This window comes from Podarcis vaucheri (genome assembly GCF_965113315.1).
Source record: "Podarcis vaucheri genome assembly, chromosome: Z".
Classification (NCBI taxonomy): domain Eukaryota; kingdom Metazoa; phylum Chordata; class Lepidosauria; order Squamata; family Lacertidae; genus Podarcis; species Podarcis vaucheri.
In genome coordinates this window covers 21,914,695-21,933,676 of record NC_138758.1, presented here as the reverse complement: position 1 = coordinate 21,933,676, position 18,982 = coordinate 21,914,695, and the positions used below count along the sequence as shown (strand labels likewise).

Sequence of the window (18,982 nt, the reverse complement as noted above, 5' to 3'; positions counted from 1 at the left end):
TTGCCAGCAGTTGCAGTGCGCACATTACGTCTGCTCTAAAATTAGGGTACTGTTGCAAAGTCCCATCGAAGTGAGCCACAAGCCCTCCTGCTCTCCGTGCCAATCCCACGCCCTCCGGTCTGGGTCCCGGTTGCCCTTGCTTAACAAGCATTTCAAACCTGGCGTGTAGGTCTCTGTAGGCGGCTGTAGTCTCCTCCTCCCGTTTCTTGGAAGCCAATACCTCTGAGGACAACTGGGTCACTGCCTCTTGCAGCGCGGAGATCCTCTGTTCTTCCGTCATCTTGCTAACCTTTGTGAGCTCGCTTACAGACACCCCTCTTCCTCCCCTAGCGGCTTCTGCTCCCGCTGCGAGGTTTCAGGTTTCTGAAGCTTTGAAGAGACGGGTCTTACTGTCAGAGCTGCTACCAGGTCCCAGCTCACATAGGACCACGCCACACAGCGTCCACTTTAAAAGAGTCTTTATTGAGTTACAGGTTTCATTTCCGAACTGCAGCGTGCAGCTCTACACCTTCTGCTCTAGGTCGGCGAAGACCCGTCTGAGTCCCCGCCTCTTGCACACCAGCTTAATACCCTAGCCTTGCTCCACCTCCTTCGCCTCTCCCTACGTCTCTGGGTCCTTCTGCCCCCCTGGGCCTCCTCCCTTCTACTCTCCTCTGACGCTGACCCCCCTGATCCTTCTGCCTCCTTGCGGCGGGCTTTAGGACCTGGCTCACTCTCCGGGCTGCTTACTGCTCCAGCTTCCGCTGCATTTGAACTTGGCGCGCGCGCCCAACTCTCTACTTTCCTCTTAACCGTTGCCTCGCTCTCTGAGGAGGGCGTGACCACCCCTGACTCGTGCCCTCCCTCCTGCTGACAGCCTCCGGAACCCGATGCCTGGCTACCTTCCTCCCTGCTGCTCTCAGTCTTGAGCGTGGGTCCCGACTTCCAGCTGCTGCCGCCCTCAGTTATGAGCGTGGGTCCCGACTTCCAGCTGCTGCTCTCTGAATCTCCTCTGTTCCCTTCCTCCTGGGGTGTCCCCCCGGATCCCCCCCTTGCTCTGCTCACTGGGGCTCCCTTTTGGGAGTCCTCTGACTCACTGCTTAGGCTTGGAGATCTCGGGTCGTCATCATCACTCATTCTCCCTTCGGCTTCCTCCCCCTCGCTCTCTGTTTCCACCCTTCTCTGCGTCTCTGCTTCTGAACCCCTGACGTATACAACTTAGAATAATAATATTTTGGTTTTGGTGGTGGTAGCAGGAATACACTGTTCTTTTTGCAGACACCTGGGTGTTCATTTTGTTTTAGGCCTCACTGCTAAGTTCTAAAGCGGCTAGAACTTTGGTGTGATTAAACCTAATGCAAGCTTTTGTACTTCATTACACTGCTGTTTATTGGCTGACATAAAGCTTGATTACTGTCCATTGGTGCATATCCAAATTAATTTACTGAGTCCACATTGCCAGATGTGCTCTGACTCATACACAGCCCAGCGTTTCAATATCACTGGATTAGTTATCCTTTATTCTTCCCTAGCCTGCCCTCATTGTCTGCTACGTGCAGTCTAAGGAGAAAGCCTCTAAAAGAGCAGCCTAGTTTTGGAGAGGGGGAGTTACAAAATAAAAATTAAAGCACATTTTAAATATTAGCAGCTTAATGCCTTGATTGGAGCAGCTTCAGATGCTTGCACATAAGGTGTGCAGACATGCTATATACCATGGTTATTTTTACCATTACAAAAGGGCCACTGATGCTCCCTAGAAGTTGCTGTCAGATGCACCATTTCAACCACTAAGGTCTAGAACAATTTGCATTCTCTTTATATTAAATGGGAACATGCATTGGCTCTGATAAAACTCCCACTGAAATGAAGGGGGAGTGGGGTTCATGACTGGTGTCAGTGCCTGGTGAGTCAGTGCCAGAGATTGGCAGAGTCTGACAGATGTTGGGCCTCATTAAGCAAGCCACCCAGAGTGCCACTCTCTCAGTTCGTGCTTCACACATAAGTGTATAGAAGAAATTTGCTTTGTTTTGTGCCTCCACTCATTTTTATTATTAAAGACCTCATTCATTTTGTTCTTCATTCATTAAGATCACATTGGCTTTGTTATTCATTCATTACATTCCCATTCATTATGTAATTCTCATATTCATTTCCCAAGACCCTCTTCTTTTATTTTTGTTTGGCTTCTTTCTAGCACATGTAGTGGCAGAAGCATTGATTTGGGTGTCCGCCCGCCTCTTGTTTCCTACAGTTTTATTTTCCCAGAATGCCCCAGACATTAAATCATTGTGAAACATTGTGGTTGGGGAAGTAGCTGCCATCGCCCCCTTGAAATGACTCCTGTTAGTGTTTGCCCTGTTTTTCATAGAATGTCCCAGAACAAGATCTTGTCATTCCGGGAATAAAATGTTGTCGGCTAGGAAGCATGGAAATCAGCTCTGCTGCAACCAGAAAAGGTTATATCTCTCACCCTGCTAGTGGCAAATGGGGTGACATTTTTCTTTTTAATTAAAAAAAAGTACCTGTTCAGTACTCATCCTGGTGTTCATTACTCATGAGAAATGAACATTGAACTGAATGGGTCCCAACAAACAATGCCTCCGTCTTATCTGGTTTAGCTTCCAGTGGTTATAGGGATGGGGTAGAAACTGATTTTGTTTGCATTTTAATGAGAAACTGGCCAATTTGCACTTTTCAGTGTGATCCAAAACACAGCTTCCCTTCAAATTCTGCACTTCTCCAAATTTGCAATGTGTTTCCAAACACTATGTTTAAAAATGTTTATATTAGGGTATTGTAATTCTGTTTAAATTATGCTAGTCATTTGTAAATGACAACAATGGAAACAAAAATAGTATAGACAGTTCATCTTCACTTTTAAAGTGAGCAGCAGTGACAAGCATGGTAGGCATTGCATTAATATTGTTGCTACTATTTTTTGAGAAAATGTTCAACATCAGTGCCCATTATAAGAAAACGCTGTATGTGAGTGATTTTAATCGCATTTGCACACAGGGATCTGTCATTTTATATGACAGGAATAAGTAAGGCATGCAGATTCTGCAATTGAGTTGTGAGATGGGATACAATGCAATTAAAAATAAGGTAATCCAAAAGTTAACAAATACAAAGGAGGCATCACCAAAGACTTTTCTTTCCTTGGACACCATTTGCTTTAGGATGTACATATCTTACTCATCTGTACAAAAAACATGCGCATTGATCCTCTTGCAAAAATCGTTTCCAGTAAAAAGCCCTATAGGGATTGTACCCCAGAGCATGTCTTGTTTCATGCTGATTTTTAGGAAATGGAAGCATTTGTTCATCAATATGAAAGACCAATGCCAATCAAAAAATGCAAAATGATAACCTGGTACCAGCTCCCTCAAATTTGGATATAGGCACCTAGGAATTTGCCCCACCCAGGTCTTGGGGGAGCCATTCTAAATCTGAAAAAAAGATAAAAGCAAATATTCACCAGGTACAAAATTCTAAAGAGCCACAATAATTACAAGCCATTGAGCCCCACACCTGTGTCTAAGTTGTTTCTTTGACAGTGATGGTAGGAGTTTTCCAACAGACTTCTGCTCTCTCGAATGCAGTACTCTGAAGTGAGAGCCTTCAAACAGCTCCCAAACACTGAAAGGCGCACAGCATGTTTCAATATTCTTCTGTTTAAAAATGTAAATTTTATTTTTATGTTGTTTTATTATAAACAAACACAGAGTGCTCATCCTTTCAAGCCTTTTCTTTCTCAGAACTACACAGTGTCAGGAAATGACAGATGGGAGCACTTCTTAGATTTCTTCTCAGCCGGTTTGCTTCTTTAGTTCATCAAAAACCCGACTAAGGAAAGAGTGTAATTTACTTCTCTTGAGTAGGAAATAATCTTGGAGCACAAATCTCACATTTATGTCTAGATCCCATTGAATTCATTTAAGCTTACTTCCAGGAAAATGGAATCCTAAGGTTGCCATCCTATATGTTGAACTCAATGGAACTTAATTCTGGGGGGGGGGGGGGAGCCTGGGATTTTGCTGTTGGCCCTATGCACACTTACCTGGGAGGGAGTATATTTAATTGAATTCAATGGGGTATATTTCTGAGTTAACATGTATAGGACCACAGCCTTCAATTGTTTATTTCTAGTTTCATTTATTATTGCATTTATATTGCACCTTTCTGTGAAGAGCTGAAGGTGACATACATGGTCCTTCCCCTGCCTCATTTTATCAGCACAACAACCCTGTGATATAGGTTAGGCTGAGAGTTGGTGATTGGCCCAATGTCACTCAGTGAGCTTCTTGGCTGAGTGAGGATTTGAACACTGGCCTCCAAGTCCTAGTCCAACATTCTAATTGACTACAGCTTACTAGCTCTCCTGTTAATCCCTGCTTCATTTTTTCCCCTTAAAGGAAATCCAGTGCTTATTTCAAATTATTGCTCTATTTGTCTTCACATATTCCTTGCTGTAACAACTTTCTTTTTATTTATTTTTTTAATATTGCTGGCTTCCCTAGGGGAATTAAAATAGCAGGATATTTGGTTTTGCTACCATTATTTCTCATTTGAATGGATGTGCCCAATTAAGTCATTTTTGCATCATTTAAGCCTGATAAATGTCACTTTATGATAAATAGGCTAATAAAGTATGTTCATGTTTCACTTACAATGGATAAGGATTACTGGTGTGCTCTGGTTTGTGGCCTCCCCTGCAGATATCTAGAAGTCTCATGAATTTGTCCAGAGGAAAGGGGGGGATGACAAGATGCCCAGTTTATGATCATAGATTTGAGGAAAAGGACAATCAAGCCTTCTGAGCATAACATAACAACATAACATAACATAACATAACATAACAACATAACATAACATAACATAACATAACATCATAACATAACAACATAACATAACATAACATAACATAACATAACATAACATAACATAACATAATATAACATAACAACATCCCACCAAAGATATCCCCTTATTTGGGATAGTCCCTTTCTTCAGGAAAGTGGTTGACTATTTTTATTTTATGCTTCAGAGTAATTTCCATCCAATTTCAAAACATGAGCCACTATTAAGCTGAGGTGTGTACATTTGAGACGGCTGTAGCATCTGTGCATGTGGCAGCTCATGGGCATATAACAGTTTCATTGTATAGGAGTTTGGGGACTGCAAACACAGGGAAACAAGTAATGTGTGCCATGTTAAGGCATCCCCACCGTCTCCCTAGTATGTGCAGCAACACAAATATGCAACTTGAAACATGGGGGCAGCAGGAATGCAGGGCTGGCCCATCCATGAGGCAAGGCGAGGCGACCACCTCAGGCAGCAGGATCCCCAGAAGCAGAAGATCCAGTCTCCAAGAAATGCATCGCCTGCTGCTGTCACTGCAATGCCATCAATACCTGTGGTGCACACCTTGGAGGCTGGATCTGTTGCCTCCTTGTCAGTCAGTGTTTGATTCCATCTGATAAGGTGGATTTGATTCCTCCACTTTGTTCCCAATGTAGATCTTCTCTCTCCCCTTATTTCCAGTGGTGGTACATTTCATGGTCCACCTCAGGTGCCAAATCATCTTGGGCCAGCCCAGGGTGCGTGGACTGACTTTGTTAAGCCCATCATGTGTACATAGCCTCAGACTGAAATACAAAGGAGAACTTATGGAAATAGAGGACAGGGCCCTATCATCTTTGTATTATTCACAGCCACTGCTGCTTCTGTCCTGCCTTTAGGCTGTGCCAGCTTTCCATAATTTAGAGCAGCCCTGGGGTTTTTGGGGTTTTTTTTTTGCTACCTTTACAGTTGTGCATGTTCAGCCTGCTAGGCTAATATTTGATGCAAAATACATTTAAAGCTGCCTCTCTTGCATTCCCTACAAGCTTTGCATTACAGAAACTCAGCAGCTGCTCAGAATCTAATGCGGTGTCTTTGAAGTCAGCAGTATCTTTTATTAAAATGAATACCCCTTAATATAATCAATGCTGCCCCAGTGAATATTCTAATGTAGTAATAAGGAAGCACAAGAAAACCAGGGGGCTGCCCTTTGATCTGAGGGTATTCCTCGGGTATGCTATAGCTATGAAATAATTTGACAACTTTGGGGCAGTTGCTGTCTCTCAGCCTAACATGTGTGTTTTTATTTAAGGCATTTATATATTTCTTAACCATGAGCGTTTCTAAGCCATCCATGTAAAATACAGAGAATAAAACTTTTTTAAAAAAGTCATAAGACAGTACATGAACACTACCTTACAATTCCTGCATGACTAAGAAGATCTTTTTCATGTGTCTGAGGTTCAACAACAGAGTGTGCCAGTGTGATCTCAGTTGAGAGAGAGTTATGTCTCTTAGGCTGCGTGCCTGAGCCATGGGTGACCACCGACAGAGACTCCCCTAAAGATCTCAGTGATCAAGCAGGAATTTAAGGGATCAAGGAACCCAAGTTGTTAAGGTCTTTGTAAATGAATACAAGAGCCTTGAACCTGCCCCTATAACATATGGGTGACCAGTGCATGTTTTCGAGCTGGCGTTAGTCTGTCACTGCCAGCAGTCCAACCACAGTATTTTGCACCAGCTGGACAAAGTGCAAGAGTAGCCCCACACAGAGCTCATTGCAATCATCAAGTATTGAACATGACTAATGCATGAATCACTTACCTCACCAGCTTTCTCTGATGTTAAAATGGTGAAGAGAGACATGCCCACCAGCTTGAGTCGTATCTCCACTGGAAACTTGAGTTGAGGCACAGCAGATGGAAAAGTTTACTCCTTGATAGTCCAAACAAAGTCCTTCCCCTGCAATTGGACTTTCAGTGTGCCCTTTAGGTGGATATGATTCATTGTCCTAATAAAGGACAGAACCACTAACATATATGTAATAGACCAGACCAGCGTTCCCCAATATTGTAGTATTGTGTTTTGGACACAAAGCCCCTGGGCAGCATGCCTGAAGGCTGGGGATGATATAGTCCCAAAACAGCTGGAGGGCACGAGGTTGGTGAAGGCTGAGAAAGGCAACAGTTTATGCCATTGCATTTGAAGTGTGCTGCAAAACCCCTGACATCACTCACTCAGTAGAAGCTCAACATAAACAGAGCTTTAGAAATCAGTACAATGAGAGCTGCCCTGTAGTAACTCTAGCAGTCAACATAATAGTAATTCCACTAGACACTCTCCCTGCAAAATTATAAGTTAAATTACATGGAAGTGGGTTTCTGTGATAAGACATTGTGAAAATTAGGTCATGTTGGGTTCAATTGCCTCTTACTCAGATATCTCACTCTCTTGCCCACGGAGTATGTGATTATCATCATTACCCAATTAAAAACACTGCTGTGGAGTGACAAGACTGGCAGGGCATGAATAACACCTGACATGGGGGATTCCTTGAGCAGACTTTTTCCTGCTTATTAGACTTCTCCCCTTGCATCTCATTTAACACTGTGAGAGCTGGCATATTAACATTACCATCGTCATATATTTTGCAGAAAATCACTGCTTGCCATGCCTGGACATCTGTCTCTAAATCTTGGCTTTTAGAAAATGATCCATATAGCTCAGTATTTTCGACACTGACTGGCAGTGGCTCTTCAGAGTTCCAGTGGGGGATATTCCTAGCACTACTTTGAAATGCCAGAGGTTGAGCAGGAGACCTTCTGCATGCAAAGCAGATCTCCCACCACATTGCTACAGTCAGAAACAATTCTCCTCCCACAAACCATAGCTCTTTTGACAAAGGGAATGCATGACCATTATTAGAATATATCCTTGAATCTTGTATATTTCACGCGCTTAGTGGCCGGCCAGCTGAAATCGCACAAATTAAATGCACGCCGGGTGGAGAGCTTAAAAGCTCTTTCCACGCTAGATTTTCCTTGCTTACTAGGCTCTAGGAAGCTTCCATGAGAGCCTCTCAGAACTCAGTAAGCAAGGCAGAAAGCTCAAAAGCTCTCTGCTTTGCATGGAGGTCAAGTCCCTCTTTGTGTACCTGCTTCAGAAAGGTAGGGATGGTCGTTGCAGGGTGGTTCCAGGGTTGTTCTGGCTGTATGCAATTTCAGCTTTACATGCAATTGCCTGGAAAGTAATCTCCATGCAAGCTGGGAATTGTAACTCTGTGATGGGCAAACTACAATTCCCAGGATTCTTTGGGTGGAAGCTACATGCTTTAAATGCATGGTGTGTAAGCATGTATTGTTACAGTGTGGAGTGCTACTACCCATGATTCCATTCCCTTCTTCCAACAGTCTGTTAGCCTTGTGTGGCCACTGGGCAGCCTTAGACTGCATGGGCCTATTTGGGGTCATCTCTCCCACCTCAAAAATAGTTTGTACTTCTGCAAATCTTGGGGTTACCCAAGCCTTCTAATGCCTCCTTCTTGTAAATTAATGATGTCATATTGGACACATATACAGTTGTACCTTGGTTTACAACCATAATCCGTTCCGGAGGTCTGTTCGTAAACCAAAACAGGTTGTAACCCAAGGTGCGCTTTTGCCAATGGGGCATCCCCAAAAATTTTGTTCGTAATCCAAAAAAAAGGGGGTTGTAATACAAAAAAAGTTCACAAACCGGGACACGCACTTCCGGGTTTGACATTTTGGAATCCAAAACGTATGCAAACGAGACTGTTCACAAACCAAGGTACCACTGTACTATTTATTTATTTATGCATGCATGCATTTATATCCCACCTTTTTTCTCCAAGGAGCCCATGATGGTGTTGACTGGCCCAAGGTCACCCATTGAGCATCATGGCTGAGTAGAGATGTAGAGCCTGGTCTCCCAGGTTCTCATTCAGCTCTGTAGCCACTACAGTGTCTCTCATCAGGAAGAAACTAAACAGTGTGCATTTGGGTGATTGTGATCAGAACCATGCATGCATACAAACCAGTCATTTCACATGATAGGGATAAAACAGGTATGCAGGTTGTGCTTTGAATTCATGAAATGGTCTACAAATGATATAAAAATGGGAAGGCAATTCAAAAGTTGAACAAGTAGGTGAGCTGGTCATTCTGTCTGTGGGTGGATGCCAAAGGTGTTCATTCTCTTGGGTCCCTAAAGAGACCCATAGACAAAATGAATTCTGCAATAGGCAAGTATGCTTATCTTTGCCTTGTGTTTTTCCTCTCTATTTCTGTGATGGGAGCATACAGTTCCCAAAGAATTATGGGAACTGTATTTTGTTAAGAGTGGTGGGAATTGTAGTTCTGAAAGGGGTGTGCTACAGTTTCCAGGATGCCTTTTTTTTTAGGAAGCCAGGCGCTTTGAACGTGCCTTTAATGTATGGGGCCTAAACATCCCTTATCCAGTTCCCCAAATGTCTCCATTCCAATCAACCTTAAAAAATAAAGCAATAAACAAAGTTATTTTGAACAGCAGAGTTTTTGTCCTGCTTTATGACAGCACCATTTAGACTATGGATGAGAGCCATTTGGAAATGTACATCTGATGTGCTTTTTTTCATTAAAAAAGAAAGACAGAAAAGCCAAATTACATTGTATGGTTTCTCAACACACAAAGAGGAAGTATGTTTGCAGGATGCAAAAGTCCTGGCTGGCTTCATTGTGTTATTTAAAACACTCACTTTAAATATCATGAACTTTATATAATGATGAGTGAAGATGTTGCATCGTCAGTCAGGAGTTTTGTTGTGTGCGTTTGTTTCAATTCATCAGTCAGCTCCAACTGCAGTGCCCTTTCCTTTCTCTGGCATTCATCTCTCAGCTGAATGAAAAAGAGTAACGTTCTTGAAATACCAGATTGCACAGAAGCCAAATGGTACTGAGGTGGAGTGTGTGTACGTGCATGTATGCAGATTCAGAGCTAGTTTTGCAAAAAATATTGAAGGCGCAACAGCAGTCCCATCTGCACTATGCATCATTCCACTTAAAACAGCCCAAAAATATTGGGAGCTATAGTTTGCTAAGGGGGCTGAGAGTTATTAGGGGACCCCTATTCCCCTCAGGGACGCGGGTGGCGCTGTGGGTTAAACAACAGAGCCTAGGATTTGCCGATCAGAAGGTCAGTGGTTCGAATCCCAGTGACAGGGTGAGCTCCCGTTGCTCGGTCCCTGCTCCTGCCAACCTAGCAGTTCGAAAGCACATCAAAGTGCAAGTAGATAAATAGGTACCGCTCCAGCGGGAAGGTAAACGGCGTTTCCATGCGCTGCTCTGGTTTGCCAGAAGCGGCTTAGTCATGCTGGCCACATGACCCGGATGCTGTACGCCGGCTCCCTTGACCAGTAAAGCGAGATGAGCGCCGCAACCCCAGAGTCGGCCACGACTGGACCTAATGGTCAGGGGTCCCTTTACCTTTTATTCCCCTCGGAGAGCTATAGTTCCCAGAGCTGTTTAACAGCCAATCCCTCTTCCTAGGGAACACTGCAAATCTACCTTTGCAAAGTTACGGGTGTGTGTTTTTTAATTTTGTAAAAATTATTCCTTTGTTTGAACAGACAGGGAGCAGGAACAAGAAGGCTAGTCACAGCAGTGAGCCCCTCTTTGAGCTGATACCAAACTCAGATGAATTTCTTTCTGCCTCTCTATTTCATACATGATGTTTCTCTATGCTAGTTCATGCTCAGTTCTTCAGTCTGTCCCTGAATTCCTGTTGCTGGGAATCACAGGGGATGAAAGTGCTGATGCGGTTTGATCCTGCAGGTGAGCTTCCAAGGAGGCACCTGTTTGGGAACTGTCAGAACAGGATGCTAGACTAGAAGGACCTTGGGCTTGACCTAGTAGGGCTCTACCTGTCTTCGTCCCTATGCCCAAGGATGTTTGGTGGTGTTCACACAGCCAGAAAAAACTGTACCCCAACACTTTCCAGATGCTGTGTGGAAACTGAACCCCCATTAAGATGCCATCACTGAAAATTGTTTTTATGTTCTTAGACAACAACCTACACACATGTGGAACATTTGGATAAGGATTTTCTAAATGTTTCTGCTGCTCAGCTACTTCTACACTGACTGGCCTGAGATAAAATGGATCAGAGTAATTTCTTAAGTGTCATATTTGCTAATGAACAACACAAAATGTCTTTAAAACATGCCTTTCTCCTGTTGCGTGTTTCTGTTTTCCTGAAAGCTTGCAAATTCTCTTTTAAAAACTCATCCCTGTATAATTAGCACTCATTACGTGCTTTTTTATTTAACAGTTTCTTGAAATCTCTGGGGCAAGCACTTATTTACCATTGGGTTAACACTTTAGGATGCAGTCAGTCTCGGGAGTTAAATCATGACTACCGAAGCTGCATTAACATGTGATCTGAATCGGTAAAATGCAAATACCAGGATCTAGGTTTTTAAGAAATGTTCCTCGGTGGAGACCAAAGTCTGAGAAAGGGCCATAGCCCTGTGATAGAGCATATGCGCTTTCAGAAACTCCCAGCTTCCATCTCTGGCATCTCCAGATAAGGCTGGGACAGACCCCTGTCTGAAACCCTGGAGAGCTGCTGCCAATCAGGGTTGACAATACTGAGCTACATGAACCTGTGGTTCAACTCAGAAAGAGGCAATTTCCTGAGTTCTGCCGAATATTAAATAGGAAAGTGCTGTGTAAAGCAGTATGAACATTCGAAGCTGCCTTTTTTTGAGCCAGACCCCTGGTCCACCTAGCTCAGTATTGTCTACACTGACATATATCCTTGTCTGAAATCCTGAAGAGCTGCTCTCTAACAGCCCTGCCTGGAGATGCTAGGGCCTTCTGCATGCAAAACACGTGCCACTGTGCCACAGCCTTTTCACAGTAGCCATGTGATTACTCTTCATCCGTCTCCTCCTGCTATGTGCCCCTTATGTAATAATCCCACCAAGCAGTGCCATTCATCAGGGATGATGGGAGATGTAGTCTGATACCAACTGGAAGGAAACAGGTTCTCCACGCAGGGGCGTAGCACAGTCCACAGGTGCCCGGGGCAGGTGTGGGTGTGCGCACTTCCCAGGTGAGGACAGAGCATGCTCATTCAGCCCTTGCTGCTATTGCAGCAGCAGCAGCAGCTGGGCATGGGCATGGCATGGAGGATGAAGAGCACCCTTGGCACTCACCAAGCCACTCCTGCCGCCAGTGGGAGCAGGGTGCAGAAGCTGAAGTGCACCCTCTACACCCTGTCTCCATTCGTGCGCGGGTCTGCCCGTCAACTGGTGGGCGGGAGCAGGGCGGGGCGCTGAGGGTAAAGAACACCCTCTGCACTCACCCAGGGGGCTCGCGTGCTAGAGGCATGTGGGGGCACCTGGTTCATGCCCCCCACGCTTCTGCTCCTGGGGCCACAGCCCTCTACCCCCCCATGCTACACTTTTGTCTCCATGCTGGGTCTGGTGGGCACAGTGCTGGCCTGGGACCAAGGGCATCCTGGGTTCAAATCCATGTTCAGTTATGTGATTCTAATTTACCTCAGGATTGGTGTGTGTGTGTGTAGCTTTGTAGTTTTCACCTCAGCTACTATCCTGGATGATTACCAAAGATTCCTAAAATTGTGTGAAAATTTATTACGCACTTCTGAAGAACATTTTGAATTTTTAAAAGATTTTGAGGTGTTCCTGCTTTCCTTTCCTCCTTTTTCCCTTTCCAGGTTCACTCATGGACAACATTTATGTTTATTTTTATTTCTGTAATCATTTATTCTCCACCACTAGGGCTTGGGAAGGGGCCCCAAAGGCAACTTACAGCTATAAAGATGTATACTAACAAATGGAATAAAACAGAGAACATTAAAACAGAGCCATCAACGCACAGCCAAGCACCAAAGGGAATTCCAAACAAATCAAATGCTTAGTGGAACAAAATATTTTTGAAACCTGCCTAACAAAACAAAGAAACAAGCAACAATAACCCCACCACGGATCCTCTTCATAATGGGAGTTCTGTAGCTTGGATAGGAATTGGGGAGAAATTAGATTCAGTTCACATTTAAAGGTGAACTTTCCAAACCAATAATGGAGCCAAATCAGCCAGCCTTCAAAATTTGCACATCCCTGAATATGTACTGAAGTTCTCCAGCCATGGAATGTGTGTGCATATAAATGCACAAATTACTGAAAATAGCATACAAAAATGAACCATTTTAGGCAATATTGGATAGAAAGGTGTGTATAGTAGGAGAAAGTAAAATGCTGGAGAGCTTTCACGAGAACCCTCTAAAATAAAAAAAAATGCAAACTGATGTGGAAATGTGAAGAACCAAACTTAACATTAAATGCTAGATAGAGACCTAGCCCATCTGGAGAAATGTCTGACTATAGACAAGGACTCATTGGGAATAAAGGTCTGAAAAGAAGGGAGCTGAGAAGGATTAGCCGAGGTTGGACTGTGGTTCCAGCAGTTCCTGCTCAAAAATCCCAGTGCTGGGGTGCAAGAGTTTCTAGAACAATATGTACCTACCATGGACATAGCCAGGATTTATGGGGGGGGGGGGCAGAACCTCAGCTAGTTAAGTATTTTTACTGATGTGCTTGATTGGCATCTGCCCCCCCCAGCTATGCCCATGGTACCTGTTTGTGCCCTACCTGCTACTGGACCTCCTGCCTAAGCTCAGACTTTAGCTCCCGCTCAGTCCTTTGTTGTGGCTTCTATTTTCTTGGACTCTGACCTTGGGCCAGCCCTGGATGCCCCTTTAGTTGCTTCTCCATTGGTATTGCCAACGGCATTTGCTTTGTTTACTCAGAATCCCAGTGAAAACAGGACACTGCTAAACCTGGATGGTGCACATGAAAAGGCCCTATTCCATTCCCTAGGCAAATGCACTTCTGAAGATAGTGGTTAATGGAACAATGACTCAGAGGGGGTGGTCTTTCAATTATCCTGGTCCCAACTTCTATGGGGCATTATAGGTTGATATCCAGTTTTGAATTGCACTTAGAAATGAACTGGAAGCCCCAGTTGGTTTGGGACAAAGATACAAGAAACTTAGGAAGCTTATTTACTTTGAGTCAGCCCTGGTACATCAAGTGCAATACTGCCTACAGTAGCAGTAGCGAAGTTTTTTCAGGGGCTGCATTCCCTCAAAGTAAACCTTGTGAGGGCCACATGCCAAAGGCAAAACTAGGTGGAACCATGGATATGACCGTTGTGCAGTAGGTTACATTACAGCTGTGTAAAAACCAGAGGTTTCTCATGCCCATGCCCACTTCTCCAGCCTCCATTCAGGCAAGCAAGAGACATCATCACACTTCAAGGATGCATTCTGACCAGGCAAAAGCACTTGTGGAGGGTGCAGTGGGGGTGTGGCCTGCAGAGTGTACATAGCCTAGGAGAGTTGCAAGGACCTAAGGTTTGACCCTGACCTTGAAGTTCCCCACCCGTGCCCTAAAAAAAGTGGCTTCGGCTCTCCATAGCATGTGGGGGTGTCATACTATCCCCATTGGTGAAGAAACTGACAAAGCACAGGCTCATTTCATCCAGTGCTTGGGGAATTGGCTGACTTATCTGAAATCCAGCAACTAGAAACTGTTAGTATTGTCTACCTCTGATAGCGATAATAGTCTCTCTTGGTAGGAAATTGGTATGCTCCCTGGGTAGCTGGAGAGGGATGAATTATGGGCAGGCACGGTGGCTTGTATTGTTAGCATGGGAGCTGGGAAAGCAGATTGCTGAAAAGCAAGCAAGAAGAACAGACGGAGATGCCAGCAATGGTTTGAGTGACTAGAGAATGCAGGTACTCCCTGCATAATGCTATCAGGTTGAATTCCTACTGCCCTTGTCTACTAAGCTAGCCACAAATGTATAAGTGGTCTGGATAGCTGGGAAGGTATATGGGGTTGACTTAGTTGCTGGGGTTGACCAGGTGCAGGGCCAGATTTAGGTTTGATGAGGCCCTAAGCTACTGAAGGTAATAGGGCCCTTTATATGTCCAGCTGTCCTTTGTCAACAACAAATTGTCGCTGTTTTTTGTGTTGAATATATGCTATACCTGTATGGTAATTTATGGACCTAATAGGTATCTAAAGCCATTTGCACATAACAAAATATGTATTTTATCAAAGTAATTGTTGAACTGAAATACAATTAAGAAGTATATTAAAAGTGAAATACATCATAGGAGCATACACAACACAAAACACTGTTGCTGTGTGTAGGTTTTATTTTGTTTTTTATCTTATATTTTGGAAATGTACATCCAGGTTTTTTTCCCTTTAAATTTTTTGGTGGGCCCCAAGAGAGTGGGGGCCTAAGCTATAGCTTGTTTAGCTTATACATAAATCCGGCACTGCCCAGGTGTACCCATCAGCCACATATGTTGCTGGGTCTTAGATACCCTAGCTCAGAAATATGAGTCTTGAGGGTTTCTAATGCTGGGTGCAAATACAGTACAAGCATTATGCCTACATTTTTCAGCATGTCTCCAAGGGTCTGAGTGACAGGTCTTCTGGAGCTCTGGAATGGGCAAGATGAACGTGGACCATGGGTAGCTGGTGTATTGACTTCAGAGTCCAGCAAGGACCAGAACACCAGTTGGTGAAGAGAAGTGAGCTGAGTCAGAGGTTACAATATCAATGGCTAAGGAGCCAGACCATGTTTCTGGCTGAGTCCCGTCACTCGTGTGCTAGTAATCAGGAACCCAAGGCTGGTAGGCAAGGAGTCCGCTGAACAAGCTACAGTATTTGTTTTAATTAATTTTTAATTTAATTATTTTTTATTAATTAAAACACATACTGTAGCTTAATAAAGTAGGTGTTCTTTTTTAAAAAAAATAAAATTGTTTCCTAATGGTCCTTACGGATTTTAAGTCCCATGTTATTTTATCTGTATGCTGAAACCTAATTTGAGGTGACAAAGGTGGCCCAGTAAACAGAATCAAGAAATAATCATAATAAATTTTCTCTTTGCTTGTGTAGTTCAAAAAGATGCCTGAAATCCCAAAAAAAGTTTAAATGTTTGCACACTGCTGTTTCATTGTGTGTGTTTTAAATGTACCAAATGTCTCATTTGCTTTCAGAATTATGGTCTGGAGACAGAAAACCTGCGAACTCTTTCCCACAAGCTGAATGCCTCCGCCAAAAACCTCCAGAACTTCATCACGGGTAGGAGGAGGAGTGGCCATTATGATGGCAGGGCCTCCAGAAGACTGCCAAATGATTTTCTTACCTCTGTGGTTGACCTCATTGGTGCTGCCAAGAACTTGCTTGCCTGGCTGGACAGGTAATTGAAGTGTTGTTGTTTTTTAAGACATGTTTGAAAGATACAAGACTGGCTTTGTATTTTCTGCCTTTGAACCTCTCCAGATGTTCTTGTGGAGTATGGTGCTTAATGGGTTAACCTCTGGAATGCCCTGTGCCTGGGAGGGACTTCTACGGGAAGTCACGTAATTCCTTTGTCTGTGTGAGTTACTTTCACTTTTCTCCGAGAGCAGAGGAGAAAGCAACGATGTGTTCTAGCTCTGATGGAGTTTGCTGTATTTGCTTGTAAATAAACGCTGTAGAATAGATAGAAGTACAGTGTTTTGGACTATTTCCTTCTCCTTCCACACGAAGGCAACCGCTGCTACTCTGCTATTCTGCCTTAGGTGAAGACTGCTCGGAGGGGAAAGCAGTGTTTTCTGCGTAGGGAAAAGCACTGGACAGGCAGAAGTTCCAAAAGTTCTTTTCATTGTGCATGCACAGCGATTTGTGTTCATATAATGGTAGCAAGCCAGCTATACATGCACTGCTTTGTTTCCTATCAGTGCATGTCTCCCTGAAGTTTCCTGCTGAACTCCTGTAACTTGTTATGCAGCAAATGTTCTAGATTGTTGTTGCTTTTTTGCACGTTTTGTTTTGTTTTGTTTAAAAACATTTTTCAACCATTTAGTATTTAGTAAATTTCTAACTGGTGGACATTATGTGCGATATGAAAATAGTATCTGTGAAAACAAAGATACAGCCCAAATCTGGTAAAAACACATCAAGACATATGAAAGCAAATAATACATAGATTCTGGGGGCTGATACACATCAATCATGGGCCAATGTTATGGATCAGGAAAAGCCTGGGCAAAAAGATAAGTCTTTACAAGAAGTCTGAAGCAACTAGCGGTTGCTGCTTCACCCATGGTGGCAGAGCGAAATACATTCCACAGAGGAGGAGCAATAGCAGAAAATGCCAAAGTACGTGAGTGCTTCCCTGAACAGTAACAATGCTGGAACCTTGGGGAACCATTTCAGTGAAATGATGGGTACCATAGATTGTCCAGTATAAATCCACCACTTAATGCACTATTATTTGAGTGAGTAACGTTGCAGCAAAGAAACACCAATCTGGAGGGTTCCCTTCCCTCTGCAACATTCAGTTTCCCCATTGTTCATTTGTCATGGCTTGAGGTGGAGTTTCAGGACCTGGCTGCAGAAATGGGAGTTGTTCTCCAATAAAAAATCAATTGAAATATCATGATCAGCTCCCAGAGTGATAGGATTCTCAGCAAAGACTTAGTTATGGTCAGGTCTGTGTCAGTTTCATGTGTGTTTGTTCATATGGGTCTTTCATCCCATTTTACATTTTCATATAATGTCATGAAAACCACTTAGAGGGACACCTCTTCTTCTTTTTCCATTAAGTGGTATGTAGAAATCTTGTTAAGTCAGTTCAAATAATTAAATTAATCTGTGATTTTTAAAAAAATAAAAAATCCACATAGAAGGCAAATTTAAATAATTTTATATCAATGCATTCATTTCTGAACATGTTTTATCCTTAATATGCATTTATAATGCATTTCGGTATGCTTTTTTGAGCTGGGAGATGTACTGCAAAATTCGAAGAAGTGTAAAATGGGAAGGATGGTGATTTTCTGATGTGCATTCCTGTCTGTGAGGTACAGATGATGTTGATTTGCTTAAACCTGTGAACCAGACAAATTTCTCCTCCATCCTTAAGCAAAGCACTATACCTAAGCAACACCACAGGGCTACACCAGAGTATTTACTGGTGGCCTCAACTGCAGTAAAGGTGCAGTCTGAAGCAGGTGGCCATGACTGCCCACTGTTTAACATTTCCCACAACTTATAAACATGAATATAAATAAATATTCATTAGGGCTTTACACTAGATCCAGCCAAATCATGAATCCCAAACTGACCTGGGATTCAGCTGCATCAGGTTACAGCAGCCCCAGTTTGAATAGGGTCCACCCAGAGTGTTTAATCAGGTCTACATTGCATGATGTACAAGGCTCCTGAATCAGTTCAGGACCTTGATCTAGGTTGGACTGTTTCCAGGTTGGATCAGGACCCCTCCCACATGATCACACCCCAAATCAGATGGGAGGGAGGATGAACACCTTATCATTAATTCTCTGATCACCTTATCATTAATTCTCTAGGCGGCCTGAGTACAATACAGTCATACCTCGGGTTACAGACGCTTCAGGTTGGGTTTTTTTTGGGTTACGGACTGCCGAAACCCGGAAGTACCGGAACGGGTTACTTCCGGGTTTCGGCGGTCGCGCATGCGGAGAAGCACTGAATCGCGCTTTGTAGGCACAAAGCGCAAAAGCACCAATCGCAACCCGCACGTGCGCAGACGTGCTGCTGCAGGGTGCAAACGCTGCGGGTTGCGAACGTGCATCCTGCACAGATCACATTCACAACCCAAGCGTCCACTGTATAAGATTTAAACAAGAACACTAAATGCCAAAGTTTGCATGAAGGAATGGAACGACACCCAGCAGAAAACTCACATTACATTTAAGAGCTAAAAACCATCTCAGCACTAAAGTGAACCAACAGGTATCATTCAGGGGAGACCAAAAGTACTAACACCTGTCTTTAAAGATGGTAGAGCAATCTTTAAAATATTAAGTGTGTCCAGGTGATATTAAAAGGATGTTTCAATACGGTTCAAAAGGCCTGGAACTTATTTACTTTTAAGTATTTGTACAGTGCTGAAATGACATTAATTTGTCCAGCTCATTGAAAACGTCTCTGCTATAGATGTTCATTTGGTATTGTTTTTAAATCTGACTTCAATTATTTTTGTAGTTTTTAAAACTAGCTTTTTATTATATGTTTATAATAAATTGCCTT

General features: G+C 43.4%; 1 protein-coding gene across 4 annotated transcripts in view; it reads left to right on the top strand.

The window, feature by feature from the left end:
- The window catches only part of LOC309524077 (connector enhancer of kinase suppressor of ras 2-like), a 320,117-nt gene that overhangs the window by 115,179 nt on the left and 185,956 nt on the right, over positions 1-18,982 (top strand). For 3 of the 4 annotated variants that reach the window (XM_082208459.1, XM_082208458.1, XM_082208457.1), the window contains exon 3: positions 15,922-16,124. In XM_082208459.1, the coding sequence (XP_082064585.1) occupies positions 15,922-16,124 (203 nt within the window). Of the gene's footprint in view, positions 1-15,921; positions 16,125-16,325; positions 17,069-18,982 lie in introns of those variants that run through there. The other variant, XM_082208460.1, reaches the window with a different exon arrangement.